The sequence below is a fragment of the Falco peregrinus genome, chromosome 7 (assembly GCF_023634155.1).
Source record: "Falco peregrinus isolate bFalPer1 chromosome 7, bFalPer1.pri, whole genome shotgun sequence".
Lineage (NCBI taxonomy): Eukaryota > Metazoa > Chordata > Aves > Falconiformes > Falconidae > Falco > Falco peregrinus.
Genome location: NC_073727.1, coordinates 18,911,440 through 18,933,260, shown reverse-complemented (window position 1 = coordinate 18,933,260; position 21,821 = coordinate 18,911,440). Strand labels below are relative to the sequence as shown.

At 55.5% G+C, this 21,821-nt stretch overlaps 2 protein-coding genes across 6 annotated transcripts in view; one reads left to right on the top strand and one right to left on the bottom strand.

Annotated features, from left to right (window-relative positions):
* Positions 1–13,756, top strand: part of EFR3B (EFR3 homolog B) — a 40,852-nt gene extending 27,096 nt beyond the window's left edge. For 4 of the 5 annotated variants that reach the window (XM_055811074.1, XM_027785577.2, XM_027785578.2 and 1 more), the window contains exons 9-23: positions 638–773; positions 1,299–1,460; positions 2,049–2,160; positions 4,891–4,942; positions 5,172–5,344; positions 6,003–6,078; positions 6,891–7,052; positions 7,379–7,510; positions 7,628–7,695; positions 8,718–8,845; positions 9,256–9,347; positions 9,893–9,941; positions 10,257–10,363; positions 10,550–10,599; positions 10,923–13,756. In XM_055811074.1, the coding sequence (XP_055667049.1) occupies positions 638–773; positions 1,299–1,460; positions 2,049–2,160; positions 4,891–4,942; positions 5,172–5,344; positions 6,003–6,078; positions 6,891–7,052; positions 7,379–7,510; positions 7,628–7,695; positions 8,718–8,845; positions 9,256–9,347; positions 9,893–9,941; positions 10,257–10,363; positions 10,550–10,599; positions 10,923–11,028 (1,605 nt within the window). In that variant the 3' untranslated portion in view covers positions 11,029–13,756. The remainder of the gene's footprint in view (positions 1–637; positions 774–1,298; positions 1,461–2,048; positions 2,161–4,890; positions 4,943–5,171; positions 5,345–6,002; positions 6,079–6,890; positions 7,053–7,378; positions 7,511–7,627; positions 7,696–8,717; positions 8,846–9,255; positions 9,348–9,892; positions 9,942–10,256; positions 10,364–10,549; positions 10,600–10,922) is intronic. The other variant, XM_027785576.2, reaches the window with a different exon arrangement.
* A 1,776-nt stretch (positions 13,757–15,532) lies between these two features.
* Positions 15,533–16,896, bottom strand: POMC (proopiomelanocortin). Its single transcript, XM_005236654.4, has 2 exons — positions 16,768–16,896; positions 15,533–16,165 (listed from the first exon to the last, which is right to left on the bottom strand). Exons 1-2 carry the CDS (start codon positions 16,894–16,896, stop codon positions 15,533–15,535), a joined length of 762 nt encoding a protein of 253 aa, XP_005236711.2.
* Between the last annotated feature and the right edge of the window lie 4,925 nt (positions 16,897–21,821).

The following is a 21,821-nucleotide window of genomic DNA, read 5'->3' as shown; positions in this document are numbered from 1 at the left end:
GAGTGCTGCCTTCCCACCCTCTCCCACTGTGCTGAGGCTGTCCCAGACCTGCCGTCCCACTTCACCCCGTGGGAGTTTGCTTTGCTGTTGCACTCAGCCAAGCCATTTCTCTGCTTGGAGAACTCTTAGAGTGAGAAGCAGATCGCTGTCCCCTGCTTTCATTTCTTTTTGAATGAATTTTAAATTCCCCACATTTTAATCCTGTAAACTGCCTAAAACCCTTTACAGTGCTACTAAATTTTATAAAATCCTGTTAATGTATATTGGAGGTGTAAGGTCACAGCAGGACCCTTTTGAAGTATAGATGACTTTGGGAAACCCTAGCAAAAATCAGATCCTTTATCCCTGAAATCCCCAGGATCAATTGTCACAATTTCCTTAGGTCTGTACAGCTCTTCAGATTTTTTTTTCCCGTGCAAATTGCTCCAAGCTCTTCTCAGTTATTTAAAACAGGCTTCTTCCAGGTGCCTCCTGTCATTTTGCATCCAGAACTGTCTTGGAAAGAGCTGGGCAGGGACTTGGTGCAGCTGGGTGCATGTGCAGGATTTGTCCCTGGTGGCCATGTAGGTTACAGAAATGGGTTGTCACCTTGTGCATGCAGCACCTGCGCTGACTGACGTTCATGCTCTCTTTACAGCCGCAGCACTCCCATCTTGTGATCCAGCAGCTCCTGGGGCACCTGGATGCCAATAGCAAAAGTGCGGCCACTGTGCGTGCGGGCATCGTGGAGGTCCTGTCAGAGGCAGCGGTAATCGCAGCCTCTGGATCTGTCGGTAAGCAGATAAATTTATCCTCTCTGTCCATCTCTTCGCCCTTTTATTGTGGTGGGAACGGTGAAAAGGTGCCAGAGGTTTGGACTGGCCTCTGGTGTGCACCCAGGTGTGAGCTGACGATCAGGGATCCAGTCTGGAGCAGCCAGGAATGCTGGGGATCAGTTCTGTGCCATTTCAGTGCTCCCAAGCACACCACCTGTGCACACATGCAGCAACCAAAACCTAGAGGGCTGGATGCAATGCCAGCCTTTGCCTTTGTGACAAGGGATTTTCAGGGGCTTGATGTGAATGTGCTGAGGTGATGGTGCTCGTGGAAGGGCATTTCTTTCCTGTCTTGACTGAGGAAGCTGGTGGGTGTTAAAAGTCGCTGTGTGTCGGGCCAAACTGGTTTTCAATCTGTTTATGGTGTGATGGGATGCGTAAACTGTACTGTCCTGGGGGAAACTATGGCCTGCATCCCCACGGGGAAAAGTGCTGCTCTCCTCCTGGTGGTGCTCCACTGTCTCTCCCCTCCTGCCACCCCAGGCCCCACGGTGCTGGAGGTATTTAACACCCTGCTGAGGCAGCTGCGGCTCAGCATTGACTACGCGCTGACGGGGAGCTATGACTGCGCTGCCGGTGTCAGCACCAAGATCATCAAGGAGCACGAGGAGAGGATGTTCCAGGAGGCCGTCATTAAAACTATAGGTGAGGTGTCCTATGGTGCAGGTGCGGGCTGTGCTGGTGGGTTCCTGCCTTGTGAATCCGCAGCGTTACCCGGGGTGAAACAAAGTCATCTTCATCCTAAAAGCAGTGATGGGAAATGAGATTTATCTGTTGCGGTGCACCGCCAGCGTGGCAGCGGGTTATCAGCAGGTGGCATTGCAACCTCAGCCATCCCTGGCAGAGCTGGGTGTTTCTCCCCGGGTAGGAGACCCTGAGGAAGGGGAGGAGAGGGCGGAAAGAAGGTAGGCATCAACCTGCTGCAGCCACTGAGGATGGGGAAGTACCAGCCCCAGAAAAGGAAGGGGTAGAGGCAGGGCTTGGCATCTCTCAGCGCCACCCTGCCTGGGCCTGGGGCTGCTCCATCTGAGAGGCGTTTGGATGGATCTTGAATCACCCTGAAGGAAAAGCTGCCTGCAGGTGCTGGATCCAGGCAGGCCTTGTCCTTTCCCAGCCTGGCTATAGGGGTCCAGGCTTGGAGCAGGGCAGGCAGGCAGATCCCACAGCACTGGGATGCTTCTGGGGGTGGTGGGCTGCGCCTCACACACTGCCATCGTGCTCTTGTCCCCACAGGGTCCTTTGCCAGCACACTGCCCACCTACCAGCAGTCTGAGGTGATGGTCTTCATCATGAACAAGGTGCCACTGCCCTCCTCGCAGCAGTCCATCGAGGCTGGCAAAGCTGGGTGAGAACGGATGCCTGCCTCCCTCCTCATTCTCCCCCCCTGCCCTGCTCTCCCTGCCGCTGTCCCATGGAGCAGGGGGGTGTAAGGCTTTGAACACAGAGCTGGGGAGCTCCTGAAACCACTCTCAGGTGGTCTTTGGGGATAGACTGGGACATTTAACAGGAAGGCCAAGCATTGAGAGCTTCCAAGCGAAGCTGAGCAACGCGTGATCCTTCTTTAAAATGCTTTGCTGCCTGCTGTAACTGTGCTGACAAGGGCCCCTTGAAATACTGCAGCATCGAGAGGAAAAGGTGTTTAGAGGAAGTTGAACTCTGCGTTTCTTTGGGTCCCTGTTGAGAGATCCAGCTGTCAGGAGATCGATCCTGGGGTGTCATTCAGAACTAGCTGGGAACTACAAAAAATATTTAGGGGAGTGATTTCAGATGTCTCAGGGCAGCGAGGTGGCCACTGGTGAGTGAGGGCTGACGGGGGCTTTTGAGAAGTTCATGTTTGACTTTGTGGGACTGGCTGCTCATTGCTGCCTCCCACCACTGGCACATGGCCCCTCTGAGCTGCCTCTGAGCTTTTATTAATGCTGAGCGGGAGGTGGTATTTATACCCAGCAGTGGAGGAAGAGAAGGAAGGGAAAACACCCAAACAAACATAATTGCTTAAGAAGTGTGGGAACAGACCATGAGAGCTATTTGGAGCGAGGGTATCAGCGCTGAAACATGTAGGTAAGGAGCAAACAGATTTTCATGCTATATTTATCTTCAAAGTACGGTCAGGCTCTTCCCACTTGTCTGTGACGGGAGAGGCTTTGCTGGCTGATGGAAGACACGCTTTGCTCCTCACTCACATGGGGGTAGTTCCTGATGCCTGCGTTCAATCCCGATTCACAGGCTGGGAGATACGCTGGGGCTGCCTGCTGTTCCACCAGGGCAGCTTTCCTTGCTGCAGGAGCAGAATGGGGCTCATTGCCTCGGGATGGCTGTCACTTCTCAGCCTGGCTGTGCCAGGCTGTTTGTCACTGCTCCTTTATCAGCTCACGAGCTTCCTCCGGCAGAGTTTTTAGATCTCCTCTGACGCTGTGTGAGGGATGGTGCTTGCTCTGCGTGTGTAGGTGAACCAGGAGTGTGCAGAGGAGGTGCAGCTCAGCTTATCGCGGTGCTGCCATTCACAGTGTAGCTCAGCCCCTGGCCAGGGTGGGCAGCACAGGCCGCATGTGGTGGGACAGCCTGGTAATCCCTTGTGAGCTCCCTGTGTTCCCGCAGGGCTATGAAAGACTGAGCGCAGGCAGCAGAGGATTCAAGATTGCCTGTTTTCCACATAAAACCCTTCCATGTTGCTGAGGTAGAAATTTGGTTCATGATGGGAAGTGAGACAGGAGCAAGGAGCAGGGGTACCTCTCTGGACAGCCTGCGTTGGGCTTAGTCTCGCCAATTTTCAGCTGCTTAAAAGTGAGGAGCCTGTTCAGAGCCAGCGCCTGGTGTCCACTGGGAGCCTCCATGGAATGGGGACATCCAGAGGATGGTTCATCATCCTGAGCTCAGCTTGCGCCTGCCTGGACATGCAGGTGCTGCCTTGTTTCTGCTGCCTGTGGCAGGACGTGTAGGCAGATTTTGGCAGCGGGGGGTACAGGGGTGGCTTCTGTGAGAAGCTGCTGGAAGCTTCCCCCGTGTCCCGTGGAGCCGATGCCGGCCGGCTCCAAGATGGAGCCAAGGGCTGACCCACCAGCGATGGTGGGAGCGCCCCTGGGGTAAGGGGAAAAACCCCCTTTGCAGGTGGGACCGGAGAGAGGAGCGAGCACAGGGGGGAGCCGCGGCCCTGCAGCCCCCCAGGCCAGGGCAGGGGGAGGCCGGGGGGCTCCAGGCGCCGCAGCAGAGGCTCCCCCAGCCCGTGGGGAGCCCCCGGCCGGGCAGGCCGTGCCCCCAGCCCGTGGAGCCCCCGGGGGCAGCTCCCCCCCGCAGCCCGGGCAGGACCCCCGGGGCAGGGGCTGCCCGCAGGGGGCTGTGACCCGCGGGCAGCGGCGCTGGGCCAGCTCCTGGCAGGGCCCTTGGCCCCGTGGGGAGAGGAGCCCGGGCGGGGGCAGGGCTGGGGACCCCGCGGGGACCCCCCTGGGGCCGGGCAGGGGGTGAGGACCCTCCCCACGGGGGGCAGGAGCCGCAGGGACAGCGGGTGGGGGACCGACCCCAGCCCCTGTTCCTGGTTCCCTGTGGCGCCCAGGGCAGGAGGGAGGGAAATCGGGGTGGGGGGGAGATTGAGCCTGGGAAGGAGGGAGGGGTGGGGGAAGGTGTCTTCAGGTTTGGGTTTGTTTCTCATTATCCCACTCTGATTTAAGTGGTAATAAATAAAACTAATTTCCCTCAGCAGAGCCTGCTTTGCCCGTGCCGGTACCCGCTGAGGGATCGCTCCCTGCCCTGATCCCAACCCACCAGCCTGCCTTTACATTTTCTACCCCCAGACCAGCTGAAGAGGATGGGAGTGATGGATCAGCTTTGGTGGGCACCTGGTGTCCCACCAGGGTCAACCCACCCCAGACACACATCAGTTGCTTAGCAGCCTTTTTGCTGGCTGTTAAATCTGGAGCTCATTTGCTGGAGACCTTTACGGCATGGCCCTTTGTGGTGGTGACTCTTGGGAAACTAACTGGTCCTGCCTTTTCTCAGGCTTTTCCATCGTTTGGGTATGGGAGGAGGGTTATCTTGTTTTCACTTGGATTTTACCATTTGCTTCCTCTCTCTGTGACAGAGAGAACCGGAATCGGCTGACGCAGATCATGCTCCTGAAGTCCCTCCTGCAGGTATGAACGTCTCCCCATCCCTGCAGAGCATCCAGCCCCCACGAGACCCGTGAGGTCCCAGCTGCTGGCATGGCAGAGCTGAGCTCATGGATCCTCTCTCCCCTGAGGTGGATTAGGAAGTGTTCAAGCTGTGCTTAGCATTCTCTGCTTGCATCCCCTCTTATTGGTGTGTTTCAACCCCTCCAAGTGATGCTGTCACATTGCCTCCATTTCTCTTTGATGCTTGCAGGTCTCTGTGGGCTTCCAGTGCAGTAACATGCTCACAGCCCTTCCCAGCGCCTTCCTGGACAGGCTGCTTTCTGCAGCCCTCATGGAAGATGCTGAGATCCGCCTCTTCGTCCTGGAGATTCTCATCAGCTTCATCGATCGCCACGGGAACCGGCAGAAATTCTCCACCATCAGGTACATCCCAGGGGCTCCCCAACAGGGCTGGGACCTGCAGACCCTGGAATGCTCCCCAACAGGGCTGGGAGCACTGACCGGATTATTAATAAATCCAGTACCAGCTCTGGGGTGATTTAATGTTGCAGATCAGTGGTCTGCTAAGAGCCAGCTGGGGGGAAGTGTCTCTCTGAGAGACTGTGCCCAGAGGGATGTGGGACCATGCTGCTGAACGTAACTGGTCAGGCAGTGGTCCCAGGAGGATGTGCGGGAGCAGTAACTGCCTCGAGTGGGCTCATTGACTGCATTGCATCGCCACGGATAGGCCTGCTGGGCACTTGTGTTGTCCGTGCTGCGTTACCTTTGCAGAAGTGACTGTCATCCCAGATGGAAACATCTCCATGGGTTTTGCTGTGGTCCTGATGATCCGCTTGGCTTGCATGCTTCTTTGTTGACTTACCGTTGTGTTCCCGAGTGCCGCTGCCTTGGAATCCTGTCGTGATTTGGCTCCGTACTCTTGAATACCTGAAGTGGATGGGTTTTAAAAGCCACCTTTAGCTTTGCCCCTTGGTTCCTCCCAGAGGGCTTGTTCCTGGCCAGCGGCTGTGCAGGTGTGTGGGAATCATGGCTCCCTTCCTCTTCTTTGAGTTTTTCCCTTCTTCTTGGCCTTCCCTTGCAGCACCATTAGTGACATCTCAGTCCTGAAGGTGAAAGTGGACAAATGCTCGCGCCAAGATACTGTCTTCATGAAGAAGGTAGCGTCGGGGTCTGGGTCAAGTTATCCTTGTGCAGACCAGTGTGAGGACTTGTGCCTCTGTTTCCCCAAGTCACACTGGGTCTTGGAGTACCACAATGCCTCTAAACCTGGGGATGTCCCTGGGAAAAGCCAATGGGATTCAATCTCCATCAGCACTTCATGCATGGACCTTTCTAGACTCCTAAATCTGCTATTTGCCCCAAGGAATGAGTACCCCAGGATGTGTGGTATCCCAAAAGCTACTTGTCAAGTGGCTTTTGAAGTTGCCTGATTTTATTTATTTTTATTCCCCTGCCCCCATTGCCTCCTTAAAACCCTTCCAGGGTGGTGCAGAGCCCTCTGGAGCTAACTTGAGGCCAAGATGGGATCAGTTTATTGCCTTGTGCACACCAGGGAGCAGCAATGCAGTCCCCGAAACAAAAAGTGTCGCAGAGCTGAGTTTCCCTTGTGCCAGCATGTGCCCTGCTCTGTCCCATGCCTTGCTTTCAAGCAGTGTGTCTCAGGGCTTTATTTTTCCACTGTGGTCAGAACCGTGATTTCTATAATGCTTCTGCAGGAGGCATCGTTTCCCTGGGCTCGGTGCTGTGACTGCTGTTTGCAGGCCTCTGCTCTTGGACCTGCTGGTGCCCCCTTCCCTGTCAAGAGTCACAGCTCCCTCTGCCTGGGGCTTTCTTTGTGTGCTTGGTGACAGGAGGAGCTCTGCCCCCTCCTGCATGGATGGAGGCTCCTTTGCTGGGCCCTGCTGCTTTTCTTGTGTGTGGCTCACAGGGGATGCTCAGGAAGTGACCACATCCTTCCATGTCCCCACAGCATGGCCAGCAGCTCTACCGGCACATCTACCTGATATGCAAGGAGGAAAGCAACGTGCAGGCTCACTACGAGGCTCTCTACAGCATGCTGATGCTCATCAGCATCGAGCTGGCTAATGAGGAGGTTGTAGTGGACCTCATCCGCCTGGTGCTGGCTGTGCAGGTAGGCAGGGGGGAGCTGGGTGTGCTGCTGTGGGGCAGGCGGTGGTGTGATGGGAAGAAGCCTCTGGGAGGGGGTGTGCTTTAGAGTTGCCGGTCTCTGAGGGAGCAGGATGCAAACGGCTCACCTGCTTTCAGCTTCTCCCACCACAGTGGGATGAGACCAACACGCGGGGGAGAGACCTCAGTCCCCTTGCTGGCCTCTGAAACGCTGCAAACACAGGCTCCAAAAGCTGCAATGTTTGCAGGGCAGGTGATGCCGCGAGGTAGATGGGGACCACCCTGGTGCCTTGTCCATCCTTATCTCATTGGGCTGTGTCTCTGCTGCAGGAGATTGCCCAGATCAATGAGGATAACTTGACAGCATACAACCGGTGCGCGCTCTTTGCCCTCGGTGCAGCTTACCTGAACCTCATCAGCCAGCTCACCACCGTGCCCACCTTCTGCCAGCACATCCATGAGGTGCGATGCGAGGGAGTGTCTGGGAACAGGCTTGGAGCCTTGTCGGTGGCAATCCTGGCATGCATTCTCCTGGCCACCCATAGGGTTTGAGCTTAGCTCCTTGCTTGTCTTCTGTAGGTCATCCAAATGCGGCAGAAGGAAGCTCCCTATCTGCTCCCTGAAGATGTCTTTGTGGAGAAACCTAGGTAAGAGCCTGGAAAATACCTTCTTCCCTGCTACTTGCTCCTGAGGGATTGGCATCCATAAGATCATGGGCAACAATGGGTTTATCACCCCTTCACTTGCCTGTGCTTGTCTCCTTTCTCATCTGGGGGTGGCACGGTGGGAAGGAGATCAAGTGGTTTTCAGCCTGTTCAGAACCTGGGGAGGATCCTGCACAGCCAGGGAAGGGGGTGGCTGCCACGGCTTGTGCTCACAGCCAGCCAAAGGCCAGGATCAGCTCTGCAGGCTGATCCCTCCCCTTCTCTGGCAGCAGGATAGGTGCAGATCTGGTATGTCATCCTGCTGCTGTGCCATGCCACCAGCTCAAGGATGCGTGCTGAGCATCCCCAGGCCGAGCCTGGCTGGTTTCTTCCTTTTTAGTAGGGCTTGTAGTGACAGGACAAGGGACAATGGTTTTAAATTGAAAGAGGGGAGATGGAGATATGAGAAGAAATTCTTCCCTGTGAGGACGGCAAGGCGCTGGCCCAGGCTGCCCAGAGCAGCTGTGGGTGCCCCATCCCTGGCAGTGCTCAAGGCCAGGCTGGACGGGGCTGGGGGCAACCTGGGCTGGGGGGGAGGGGTCCCTGCCCGTGGCAGGGTGTGTGGAATGAGATGGTCCTTAAGGTCCCTTCCCACCCAGGCCGTTCTGTGATTCTCTAATTCCTGCTGGCATAGCCTTGGCACATTTGGCATGGGTCACATTTGGTGGTGGGGGTCCCTTATGGAGACACTGCCTCCAGTGGGTGCCTCTGCTCTCTTGAGACATTCCCTAAGTCAGGGTAGTCCTCCCTGAGCACATCTGTACACGTTGTGGTGGGTCAAGAGCCCTTCTGGGCCTTTGGCTTTGTGCTGGTGTGTGCGGGAATAGCATGGTGTGTCTGGCTGTGCTGGTGCGAAGTGAAGCCATGAGAGCTCTCTGCTCTGAAGGGACTGGAAACCCTCTTGGCATGGTTCTCCGAGCAGGGGAGGTGCGGCCATTTCCGTTGGTTTTTCTCTGTCTCCGTAGACTGAGCAAGAGCCTTGACCGCCTGGGCCCAGAGGTCTTCTTCTGGCAGAGCAAGATCAGTGAGGTGCTGGGTGGCAGCGGCTACAACTCGGACCGGCTCAGCACACCCTACATCCCCCAGCTGACAGGTATGCAGCACCCTGGGGCATTCTGGACAGCTGGGAGGGGAGGAAACTGGTCCTGTGCTCTACACACTTATGGGAGTGTCAAGTTCTTGTCCTACACATGGGCCTGTTCGAGTTTTTTTGCTGTCTGTCAGAGGTGCAGCCTTGGGGAAACTGAGGCATAAAGCGGTTAACTGGGAACTTCCCGGGGTTGCCACATGCATGGCTGGGTGGATGGAAGGAGCCATGAAGCCCACTGGGCTTGGCTCAGTCCTCGGTTCTGCTGGTTTGGATGAATTTAGGTGAAGGGCTTAGGTGGACTGCTATCCTGGGGATGGGGCACCAGCACGTGTTCCTGGGGGGCTGCCCGTGCTCACCCCACTGGCCCCAGATTGACCGCAATTAGTCCTTCTGCCCTTTCTCTTCCTTCCCAGATGAAGATCGCCTGTCCAAGAGGAAGAGCATTGGCGAAACCATTTCCCTGCAGGTCGAGGTGGAGTCGAGGAACAGTCCTGAGCGAGAGCAGGTACGGTGTTACACCGGAGCTGCAGAGGCTGCCTCCTTCCCTCAGCACTGCATGCTTTTGGTAGCTGGGCAGTGTGCCTTTAAACCCCCTCTAGTCCTTTGTTTGGCTGCAGGCGTAACTGCTCCTCTGGCTTCAAGCAGAGGGGCCCATAACTCAGCCCCAGTGTGTCTGGCAGCGAGTATGGTCAGAAAAAAACCCAGCTCCCCCCAGTGCTCCCCTCCAGGTGCAAACAGGTCCCAGCCTGCAAGGAGGGCCACACGGCAGGAAGGGTCTCCCGCCACTGTTTGGATGGCAAATCTTTATTTTCCCTGGGTGCGTGTTTCTTAGCAATGGGAGCCTTCGGTGAGGTGTAAGACCTGGCTAGTCCAGCTGGAAAAAACACATTTTAAAGGTGCAATTTGCCAGGAAAGATATCACTGATCTTTAAGGGCAGACTATGTTTTGGTGCAAGAATACAGCTTGGGACACTGGTTCTGGGTTGCTGTGATCCCAGAATAGTGTCCGTGCTGTGCATTGAGCCTCACCTGCTTTTCCCCTTCCTTTAGAGAGCACCAGCAGAAGAAATCACATATGAGACACTGAAGAAAGCAATAGGTAAGTGAGGGAGCCGGCCATGGTAGGGAGAGGTGTGTGTCTGAGTGCTGTCACCCCTGCATCCATCTGTGCGTGCCACGGATGGACAAGTCCCCAGCACCTCGCCATGGCAGCATGGCGCCTGGGTCACAGGGTGATTGGGCAGCTTCATAGCTCTGCCCGACCCTGTGGGGGGCTGGTCCCAAAGCCAGATGCTGGAGACCCTCTCCTTGGCTTTCTAGTGATGCCCAAATCCATGCTGTCTGCTGGGGAGGTGGGGGTGTGGTGGTCTGTGCGGGTGGGGAGCAGCTGAGAGCCATCTCCCCTCTGCTTCAGTAGACAGTGTTGCCGTGGAGGAGCAGGAGCGGGAACGGAGGCGGCAAGTGGTGGAGAAATTCCAGAAAGCCCCATTCGAGGAGATCGCTGCCCACTGTGGTGCCCGGGTGAGTTGGGGCTGTGGCACTTCAGATCCCTGTGGCCGCTCTCCTCGGGAGAGGCGGATGGTGATGAACAGCTCTGAATTTTACCGGGCTGCCATTCCCCTGCTCTGGTGCCTGGGGTGTTTGTCCCGTTTGCCCTGCTGTGGTCCCTGGGTACAGCCGCACTGATACAACCTTTGTGTGTTACAGGCGACGCTGCTGCAGAGCAAGCTCAACCAGATCTTCGAGATCACCATACGGTGAGTCCAGGCGACAGCCAAGCACACTGTGCCAAGCGTGGGGGGCCTGACTAGCAGGCCAGTGCTGGCTTTGGGGTGATGGGAGCCGTGTGTGTCCCCTGTCAAAGAGACTCATGCTGGGGATGGGTGCCAGCCTGGGGTTGGGGGCCTTTGCGATGGCGAGAGGGGGCAAGGATTGCTGAGAGCAGCCTCTGGTTGGTTTGCACCAGATGGGGGCACTGGGGAACCCTGCAATGCTGCAGGAATGCATGTTTTCTGCACCAGGCTTTGCTTCCTCCCCAAACCTGTCTGAAAACCACCTCCTTCCATCTCTTGCATTTCAGGCCACCGCCAAGCCCCTCCGGCACCATCACAGCCGCCTATGGCCAGCCCCAAAACCACTCCATCCCAGTGTATGAGATGAAGTTCCCGGACCTGTGTGTGTACTGAATGTGGCTGTGCTGGTAGGGTAGAGCCACCGCTGCACAGCTCGCACCAAAGGACCTCTTGGGGAGAGACTGCTGACCCTGTGAGGAGAGCAGCCTCCTGCAGGACGGGTGGGGACAAGGAAACTGGGGCCACCCCAAGATTCATTGGCACCACAAACCCGTACTTTATTTTGTGACCCTCTGCCTCCGCAGTGATGTTTTGCAGCGGTTTGGTGGTGCAGAAGGCTCAGGGCACAGCTGGCACGGGGAGGTGGGGATTAGCTGTGACCCTCTCTGGTTTTATTTTTTGGGAAGGGGAGAGCAGATGCCCTGGCTCCAGGCGCAACACGTAGGGCATGTACATCTTCCCGGCATAAAGCAGACCTGTTCCATGGGGAATCCCTCCCCACCACGTGGAGAGCCCCTGGCAAGGGCAGGGCTGGAGCCTGGAGGGTGTGAGGCTGTAAAAGGCAGGAGGGGGTCTGGGGTGCGGCGTGCTGGAGCCTGGGACAGCCCCAAAACCAAAGCCTGCCTGAGCCGGTGCTTGAGGCGGGTTGCTAGAGGGGTAGGGTCCCCACATCCAGCTCCTAGCCTGTGAGCTTGCATCTTCCCGTAGCCCCCTTGTTGCGTGGCCGGTTTCCCTGGGCGCTTCGTGGTGCCCCAGCGCCCTGGATGGAGGCTTTGCCCAGTGCAGCGTGAGAGTGCTGATCGTCCCATCCCAGTGTGGGGGCACACAGCAGCCTGGCTGGTTCCAGGTCACTTGAAAACATGATTTTTTGGGGAGAAACCCCCACCCCCCTTTTTTTTTTTTTTGGCAGAATCCACAAGAGCCATGCCTCTTGCCCGGGTCACTGGCAGGCTGCTCACACAACTGAGATCGCAGGCAGCACACCTGGGCGTGCAGTGGGGCACCTGGAGCGGTGACACAAGGCACGAGCAACCACCATGCTGGGGAATATTAATGTATTAACTCACTGGTTTCATGGGTTTTGGGTTGGGTTTTCACAGTTGTGGGGTTCCTGTCTCAAAGAAAGAAATGATTGTTGTTTATTTTATTTGGCAGAATCACTTTGACAAACTCAAACCTTAATCATAATCACAAAGAAACCCCAGTGCTGCAGGACATAGTGGTGATAAGAGGTGTTTTAGAGGGTCCACCCTGCAGACCCTGCACCTGGCAGGCCATGGATTGCGTTCCTTGTGCAGTAGGATAAGACTGGATTTGGGCTGGAGACAGGTGAGGCTAGAGTGAGTTTTGCTTTAGACACATGTCGTAGGAAATTCTGCATCCTAGCAAACCAAAACTGCAACGTCAAGGTGAGATGGAGAGGAAAGATGCCTTGGGTGTATTCAGATGTTCACAGGGTCTGCCTTGCTCCCAAATGCCTTTAAGTGCCACTGCGCTAACGCTGTTGGCAAGGTGAACTTTTGGGTGCACTGCCTGCCGCTTCCCCGCTGTCGCCCCCTGAGCAGCCTGGGGGTCTCCTGTGAGCTCGGGCAGCCCCTTCCCATCTGGCCAGACGTGCTGCTTCTGTCTTTGCCACGTGAAGAGCGCAGAAAGGGCTAAAGCTGGACATGTGGGAGCTGCTTCTGCACGCTGTGGAGGGAATGGCAGGTGATCGCAGCCGCTCAGCATTTGTACGGGCTCGGCTGGGTCGCTTCAGCCATGGCCCAGTTCTCTGCCAATTCTTGCTGCAGATCTTCAGGCAGTTATTTTAAGCTGTAATTACACATTACCACCACCACCCCTTTTTTTTTTTTTTTTTTTTTTCTCCCCTCAGTGGCAGATACAGTTCATGATTGCTCTGAGGTCACTGCTTGTTTGTGTGGTTGTGCTGTAATCCGGGTTTAGGAAATGATCTAGCTTAAGAGAACAGGAAAAACAAGGGTTTATTTTGGTCCCTGAGTGGATCACAGCACTGCCCCGCTCACAGAGTGCCTCTGCCTGTGCTAGCCCTGCCTGGTGCCTGAGGCTCTCCCCTTGCTGCTGCTGCTCCTCAGGGTCCTCGTGTGTCTCCGTCCCCTGTTCCCGAGCCCATTTTGCTCCCTGGGTTGTGCCTGGTCCTGCTGAAGCCTGAGTTTTGGCTGAGGCAGGTTTTGGGGTCAGCAGTGGGGATGTGAAGCCGACTGCTTCGGGAAGAGCATTTTGCTCCCATGGCTGTTCTAATGAAAAGCACTAAAATTTTTAACAAAACACAGTAGGAAAAACTATTAATCCCCAAATAGCGTGTCTGTGGGAAAAACACCTGCAAAACTTCTCAAAACCACAAAGGTAGGAAGATGAGCACAAGGTTTGCTCACACAGGGACACCACACGGCACATCTTGGCCCCTGCTCTGGGGAGCTGGACTGTGGGTTATCCCTGTGGAGCAGCCTCCAGTCCCAACACTTTTCCCTTGCTCAGCTCCATGGGACAGTGCAGCGTAGCCAGGACCATCGCCTCCCGGCTGGCTTCATCCCCCAGCATGTCTCACCACAGCCCCTCCACATTTTTGGGACCCAAACTCCACCTGTAAAATGTCCACCCTCCGCCGCCCCTGTGGTGTAAGTGACCTGTTTGTACATCACGTTTAGTTTAGATACTTGTGTACGTATAGATGACAAAGTATATTTCTATAAAGTCGTCGGTTTAGGTGCATGTGTGCGTTTCCATCTCTGTATTTCAGAGCACTGTGGCATTTCTGTGTGTAGCCAAGGGTGGGGGAGGGGGGGAACGAGTTGTTAAAAGGGCCAAGAAGCCGTTGATATTTTCAAATGCACCATCTTAGTGCCCTTTTCAAATAAATGTTGATGTTGTCACCTTAGGGGCTCTGCTGTCTTGGCATGTTGATGGCAGCTGGGTGCCATCTCGCTCCCCTGGGAGAGGAAAAATCCAAGTTGCTGCTGGGCTGGAGAAGGGAAGGCATGGGGTGAGGAGGAGGATGGCCTTGGCCATGGACAAGCTTTGTTCCCCCAGCTCTGTGCCCGGGATCTGACCCAAACTGGGCTTCATCTTTATCATCCTTTATAATTCAGTATTTCCTCCATTTTTCTCCTGTCCTGCGGGACCATGGGGAAGGGTCCTGGCCTTTTGCTCACAGGGTGTGGGAATGTGCCCAAACCCACTCACCAAAGCCAAACTGGAAAATAAAACACCAGGATAGCTATTTGAGGGGCTGGAATGTATATGGTGCACACCGTGCCACGTGTGCTCCAGCCATGCGTGGGCTGTGCCAGCAGCTCTCACTGGGTTAAACTGATCGAGGACATCTCTTAGTGAAGGAATGGGGGGAAAACTTCTAATCCGAGCCCTCTGTGCCTTTACCAATATTTCCACCATGTTATACCAAGTAAACAAGGATGCACAACTCTGTGTATGACAATCCCAGTCCCCAAAGCTTTTCCTGTTGAGGGCCTGGATGATGGTGGGTTCATCCCACTGAGGGCATCTGCAGCTCTTCAGCACAAGCTTTCCATCCTTGGGTGGAGCGGGTGGTGGTGGGAAGCGCCAAGCCAGCGTGTGAGACCAGCATTGCAATACTAGCGCTGCTGGTTTTGCTGCCTGGGAAGGATGTAGGAGGTGGGATGGGCATGGCTGCACAGCAATAAGGAGTTAGTTGGTCCAGGTTTGCTTCCACATGAAACTGGTTTTAAACCTGTCCTCTTCCCGAGCACACCGACCCGAGGCACGCTCCCCAGCCTGCGCCCCACGACGTGACATAGCAGTGTTGCTTTATAATTAACAAAGCTTTTACCAGTACCCAGGCTCTTCGGCACCATCGTGTAACAGGGGATGAATGAGTTTGCCTGGGTGGTGGGTGCTGGGGGAGCCTGGCTTGGTCCCTTTGCTGCTTGGGGCAGCACCCAGAGGATGCTGCATTTTCCCAAGCTGCCAGCAAATGCTGTCATCTGGTGTCATGTCAGTGTAGGGCTCCTCTCCGGGACCAAAACACGCTGCTGGGGTGTGCAGGAGTTGGCCCTTGCCAAAACACCGTGAGCCCAGCCTTGCTGGAGCCCCACAGCCAGCTCTCGTGAAGCTCCCAAGCTGGAGGTGCAAAACTGTTCTTTCTTCCCCCACCCCAACCCCCAGCACTGTCCCAGCTATGTCTCTTTACCCTCCAGCTGTAGGATTTTACCTCACAAGTATTTTTTTCTGCCCCCTTACAAACACCAGCCACCCCTGGAGACATTGCCGACACCTCATTAGCTTGCAAAAAAATGCATTATTAGTTTTGGGGTTTTTTTAGAATCCTTTTAATCTATCATTTACAGTATTGTACAGCTCAGTGAAAATACGAAAATCATCTGGCATGCTCCAAACTGGGCGTCAGCCCCTGTCCCCGTGCACGTCCGGTGGGTGCAGCGAAGCAGTTGATGTCTTCATCCCTAACCTGTTCCCACCCAGTGAAATCCAGGAGCAGACCCCTTTGGAGTACTAATTAAGAACGACATAACGAGTGATCTATAAGTGAAACACATGCCAGCAGGACACTAAAGCTACGAGGGGGGTAGCGGCGGGGGCAGGAGGCCCCTCAGGCTCTCCCCCATCACTGCCCCTTCTTGTAGGTGCTTTTGATGATGGCATTTTTGAAGAGAGTCACTAGAGGGGTCTGGCTGTGCTCCGAGGTCATGAAGCCCCCATAGCGCTTGTCCTTCAAGGGCACATGCCAGGGAAGATGGCACATGCGGTAGGAGCCACCGGCCGCCTTCTCCTCCTCCTGGCCTTCCTCCTCCTCCTCCTCTTCCTCCTCGGGTGGTGGCCTGGTGCTGCCAAGCGGCAGATCCCGCCTGAACTCCAGCGGGTAGCTCTCAGCCGATTCTTCCTCCACCCCATTGGGGTAGACCTTGATGGGTCTCCTCTTGCGACCCACCGGCTTTCCCCAGCGAAAGTGCTCCATGGAGTAGGAGCGTTTGCCTTCCTCCCGCTCCAGCCCAGTTCCCTGCTTTTCCTCATGGTGGGACGGCGGGCCCGCAGGCAGCGATGCGGGTGGTGGGTTGCCCCCAGCTGCCCCCTCCCTTTTGTGCTCCCCGCTGCTGCTGTTCCTCCGGCCAAACTTGTTCCAGCGAAAGTGGCTCATGACGTACTTGCGGATGCTCTCGGAGAGGGGCTGGAGGTGCCCGTTCCCAGGGTAGACCGGCGCCTCGGCTGACAGGTCAGCTCTGCACACCGCGGCGCATGCCTGCACGGGGGCACAAGATGCAGGAAGGGTGAGCATGTGGCTGGGCAACCTTGGGTGGGGGTGTTGCAAGGGGCTGCTTGCACCCAGTGGGATGTTTCACAACGTGGTTTCATGTCTGTGCCCTGCAGAGGGCCCCAGATGTGGGTGCCACCCCCTCGGTGGGGACCTTTGAGGGCTGAGGCTGGAGCATCGTGCTCAGGCATCAAACCAGCCCTAGGTGGCTGAAAACAGTGGTGGGGGGGCACAGCCCCACTGCGGGGTCCCTCAAGCATACTTGGCACCCACACAAGGTGAGCTGCTGCACCATCTGATCACCACCACCCTCTACAAGCACCCTTGGGTGCAGGGTAAAGCCGATACCCAAACTGCTGGCTCATCCTGTGCAGGAGAGATGCTGCAAGCTCAACAATTTGTTGTAGCACGCCAGCATGAAGCCAGCAGGCACAAGCTCACCGAAACCTGTGGATCTTTGGATCCAAAGCATCACCACACATTGATCCCAGCATCTCCTTCCCCAGCCCACTGTGCCCATCCCAGGTGGGGAAGAGGGGGCTGGTCAGACACCAAAGCAACTGGAAGACAATCCCCATCCCCAGGCTTACCACAATGCCAGCCTCACTGGTGAGGTCCTGGCATTTGCTGCTCTCCCAGCATGGGCCGCTGGCACCGGCAGGGTGCCAGAGCAGCAGCCCCAGCACCACGGGCAGGCTGCTCCACAGCACGCTCAGCATCCTGGCCGGGGGCGCGAGACGGGGCTCACACAAGGGATGCAAGGGGCTGCGAGCCCAGAAACTGTGCAGGAACTATGGGGGGGAAAAAACACCCAAACAATCAACCCTGGTTGTTTTCCTTCAGGAGATTCTTTAATGCCTTCTTTGATGTGTCCGTCTTACCCTTTCCCTTTTCTAAGTTGTCTCTGTTGGGGTTGCAGGAGCGGGGTCCCCTCCTGCCTTCCCCAGCCCTGCCCCTTCCCGCAGGTGCATTAGTGCAGCAAATCCCTCGTTCTGCAAAGCTTTCCTCCCACTTCAAGCGTGCTGCAAAGGGATGCTCCTCTCTACACCCCAGGAGCTGAAAGGCACGGAAAAGGGATGGAAACCCCCAAAGCTGAGCTGCCTCCCTGCCTGCACTCGCATGACTCTGCCCCGGCTCAGCCACTCCAAAAAATGGGCAACGTTCCCCGCCCCCCCCCCCCCCCCCCCCCCTTCCTTTTGTTTTCTGAACCAAAAAGCATCTCTCCAGAGCCCAGGTCTTTTGTCACTGCTACTGCAAGTGACAGCCACGGTCAGCGGGGATTGCTGCTGTCTCCTAAGAACCCCATAAATATGAGTGATGCTGCAAGGGGAAAGCATCAGGCAGCTGTCTTCAGGTTTCATCCTTTACAAACCACTTGCGGCTTTGCAAGCTGAGTCCTCTAAAAAAAAATATGTGCTCCCTCCTAACCTGTTCTGCGATGCCCCTCAAGCAGCTGCAAAACTCCTGCGTGGTGGGAGACACAACTGTAAATAATATTGAATTAGGATTAGAAGAGTAAGACATGAATATTTGATGTGAATCTGAAATTAATTAAATAATGTTGAAGTCTGTTGCTTGGCTTTTGGGAAGGGCTATGGCAAGTGCTGGTGGTGTTTGGGATGCGGCGTGCCCCAGGGGCTGCAAAATTAACCCAGGATCCAGCTGAAACCTGGGGGCTCAAGTGGCTGTTGCTGCTCTGCCACCAAGGATGAGGTTGGTGTCGGTTCCCAGACACCCATGGGACCTGGTTCTAGGGTCCCCAAGGGTTGCCCGGGTTGCTTTCCCTCTGCAAACCCCAACTCTTTCCAAGCAGCTGTATTTAACTCAGTGTGGACTCACACGTCTCAGCTTCCCCCATGCTGCGGGAGCTCTATGGGAGGAAACACCCATCCCACATTGAAAGAAAATGGACAAAAACCTCAATTTTGGCCCAAACGTGTGGATGGAGGGGAGAGCTGACCCTTTCCAGAGCTGCCAGCTCAAGCCTGGATGGAGGGGGACTTTCTTCGGCAGAGAGAAAAAGACCCTGATAGTTATGACAGCAAATAGCAGTTCGGGAAGGCAGAATTAAACAGCGAGGCAGATCAAATCTAAACTAAATTCTGCCTTCCTGAATTGTTGCCACCAGGGATTCCCCAACACAGCAGCACTGAGAGTCTGGGGTGGCAGCGGGTAGCACCTCTGTAACACATTAACATGCCATAATGCAAATAAACCCAGCAATAAACGGAGGCGAGAGGGCGATAAGCCGGGGCAGGGAGGGAAGGGTGTGTTTTATTGCCCGTATTCCCTGGCTGGGAAATCCTTACCCAGCAGCCATCCATTGCAGCGTGTCACCCCCGGCGGTGACTGGTCCCCACCATCCATCAATCCCAAACTTTCTTTCTCCCCAAGCACCCCCAACACACACTGGGTAGACCCACAGGGCTGGGGGGCTGGGTTTGGGGGGCTTACCTGTGGCTGGGGTGGGAGCCCGAGCGCTGCCACCGCACGCCCTCTGTCCCCCTCTCCCGCACACTCCAGGAGAGCATCTGCCACTTGGCCACTGGTCCCGGTGGCTTTTTATATCCCCCCACGATGATCGCATCCGCTGCATCTGCTGGAGGGAAGGGGGGGGGCAGAGGGGGGACCATTCCAGGTACTGAACAAAAGATGAGCAAGCGACAGGCATTCACTGGGATCCGGCCCCGTGGCGGATGGAGGGATTAACATCTCTCTGTGAAACACAGCCAGAAAAGTTTTCTGGGTGATGCTGCTAATTGCATTTGCTTTGGAGCTGGGGGGGTTGGATGGAAAGTCCTTCACCAGGTACCGGCAGGCACAGGCGGTGGGGGATTTGGCATGGGTTGTTTATTACTGGCATGCCGGACAGCAGCATCCATCACTCCCTGGGCTCAGGCGTGGGAGGGCTTCGTGCTCCGATGGGTGCTGAGGATTTGGGGTTGTCTTTCCATGGGATAAAAAGGGATTTGGTTTAAAGCAAACCTCTCAGGACAGCAGCGGCTCCTCAGCCTGGGCAGGGTGGGTGCAGGCAGCAGGCAGTGCTGCCTGATGGGCCAGCAAGTCCTGCGGCCACTGGCTTTGGGTGCAAAAGTAGTGAGAGAGCATTTTCCAGCCTGGGGGTGGCTTTTCCAGAGCGTGGAGAGGGTTATGTGGCTTGGCCAGGCACACCGCTCCCTTTCTGTGTCCATCAAACCCCAGCCTCTCCATTCCACTCAAGCTGGACCAGCTTCGGCTCCAGACACTTCCCATATTGCACAGCAGCCCAAAGCCCAGTAGAACTTGTACTACCTATAGGATTAACCTTGGCTACTCTGTATGTCAGAGCAGTGGTGGCTTCCAGGAGGCCTCTTCATGAACCTTAGCCAAGCCTTGCATGGGTGAGCAAGAGGGATGCTCTGTCCTCTACAATGTGTTCAGTGCAGGGTAGCACCTTGGGACAAGCCTGGAAGGAGCTTGGGGGTGATGGGGCTCCCAGGGGGTTGGAGCGATGGGGAAACTCATCTGGTGCCAGGTTTCCAGCCCTCCCAGTCAGCTGGCTCATGCCTGGAGTGCTCAACTCTCTTTCCACCCAAAAGAAAGTGGTGACGTGCAAACCATCTCTGCGGATGGCTGTGGCTTTGCCCTGGGGTGATCTGGGGTAAAAGCACATCCCGGAACCCTGCCAGGCCCTGTGTGGGAGGTTTAACAGCAGCAGAATAGTGTTCAGAGCTGGTTCATCAAGGTTTGCATAGCCTTTTACACCCCATGTCTCATAAGCTTGAGGCAGATTTGCCGCTGACCTTGCTCAGCACCTCTGCTGGCTGCTCTCCACAAGCATCCCAGGGTGATGGCACCGATCCTCAGCTGTGCATCAAGATCAGGGGATGATTTTAAGATTTTAATGTCTTTTTTTGTTTTGTTTTCCAACTCTGGGCTTACCCAGGTGGAGAAACACATCTGCATCAGGGTTTTCCATCCCCAGGATGCAATGCCAAGGTGGCCCTTCAAGGCTGAACCATCCTCCTGGGGCACCGAACAATGTCTTCTGTTTGGTCTGGACTCAAGAAAGAGCTAGATATGGGCTGTGAGCATTCCTCCTGCCAGCTGGTATGAAGCACAGTTTTTGATTTGCAATGCTTAGGAGAAGACAAACTGCAGGGCACAACAAAGCCACTCATGGAGGTTTGCCTGTGGTCTGACCAGCAGACATGGTCTTGCCTTGGGTGGGCAAAGGATTTGCTCCTATTTAACTCAACACAGTCCTCTGTAGGGAAAAGCCACCCCAAAGGCAACTGCCCTGGGAGAGCAGCCCATAAGCAGGACACTGGGGATGGAGGGACTCAGAGTGTGGTTGAGCCACTTGATCCAGACATCTCCTTCAGGCTGGCGATGTTCCATCCCAGAGACATTTCCTCTGGAGATCCTCCTCTCTTTCCAGAAGCCAGAGAAGAGACTGGGAATAAACAAAAAGTGGATGGTTTGCCCTTCAGCAGCTGCAGACCTATGTAGCTCCTTGCCAAAGGATGTTGGGGTGTAACAGATTCCCCCCCAGGTATGCTGGGACAGGATGAAACCCTCCATAGCAGGTTACTAAAGAGGCAAAGGACCAGCGGTTTGAGGAATAGCCTCTGTAGCATTTCAGTTTGATTCACACCTTCTGCAGACCCCTGTCGTCCCCAACTCCATCCCCAAACCACCCCCATCTCCTTGCAGCGCCCACAACTGCGTCAGCTGCCTCCGTCCTCCCTGACGGATTCCCCAATGTGCAATATTTTTCCGTGACAGAGAGCTATTCTAAGATACTTTATGGCCCAGACTGGAGCTATGATTCCCACTTTAAAGGCCCTTCCATCTTCATTAAGCCAATCTGTGCCGTTTATGTTTATAAGGAAGATGTGAAATCTATTTAGGAAACCTCACTGAGCTGACCGGCTGCAGGTGAGGGGCTGAGGTGAAGCATCCTCTGCTGCAGCTTCAGCAGCTCGTGCCCGATGCCTCCTGCTCACTGGCCTCTCAGCTGGTGCTTTCAGTCCTCCCTCCTGGATATGACCGCTGCCGGAGCTAAGCCTCCCTGCTCCCGGTGCCAGGGAGCGTGGCATCTTCCAGGGACGTTGGTGCCCCAGCACTTCTGGAAGGATGCAGGAATGCCACCCCTGCAACTGGGGTGCTGGAGTGACTGGCTCCCCCTCCCAGCACAGGGCTGTTTCCCAGTGTAACAGTAGGGTACTAATTATATTTTGTTACAGAGCTTATTTTATTTTAATTTTTTTTCCAAAGAGACTCCAGTGTGTAAATGATTAATGGATGCAGCCAACTCTCAGGCAGATCAATTGGAGTGGTGGGAAGCCAAGACGACAAGAAAAGGACTCTCCAGCAGGGACGAAATCCCATTAGGGGGAACCTCTTCTTTCTTCTCCCTGAACAGGGGAGACCTGAAGACCATCCAGGACCATCATTACACTGCACACGTGCTTTCATCTCCCAGTGCCTGGCTCTGAGCATGGCCACCAGCAAGGCATGCCCCCAGGGCTCTGCTCCAGCAAACTGCCCTCACCCCAAACCGACGACCTCACTTTAGGGGTGCCTTGAAAGAGATCTGGTGGGTTCATCATGACGTTGTTCCCTTAAGAGCCACACGCTCGGGACAGGCAGCCCTTTCCTG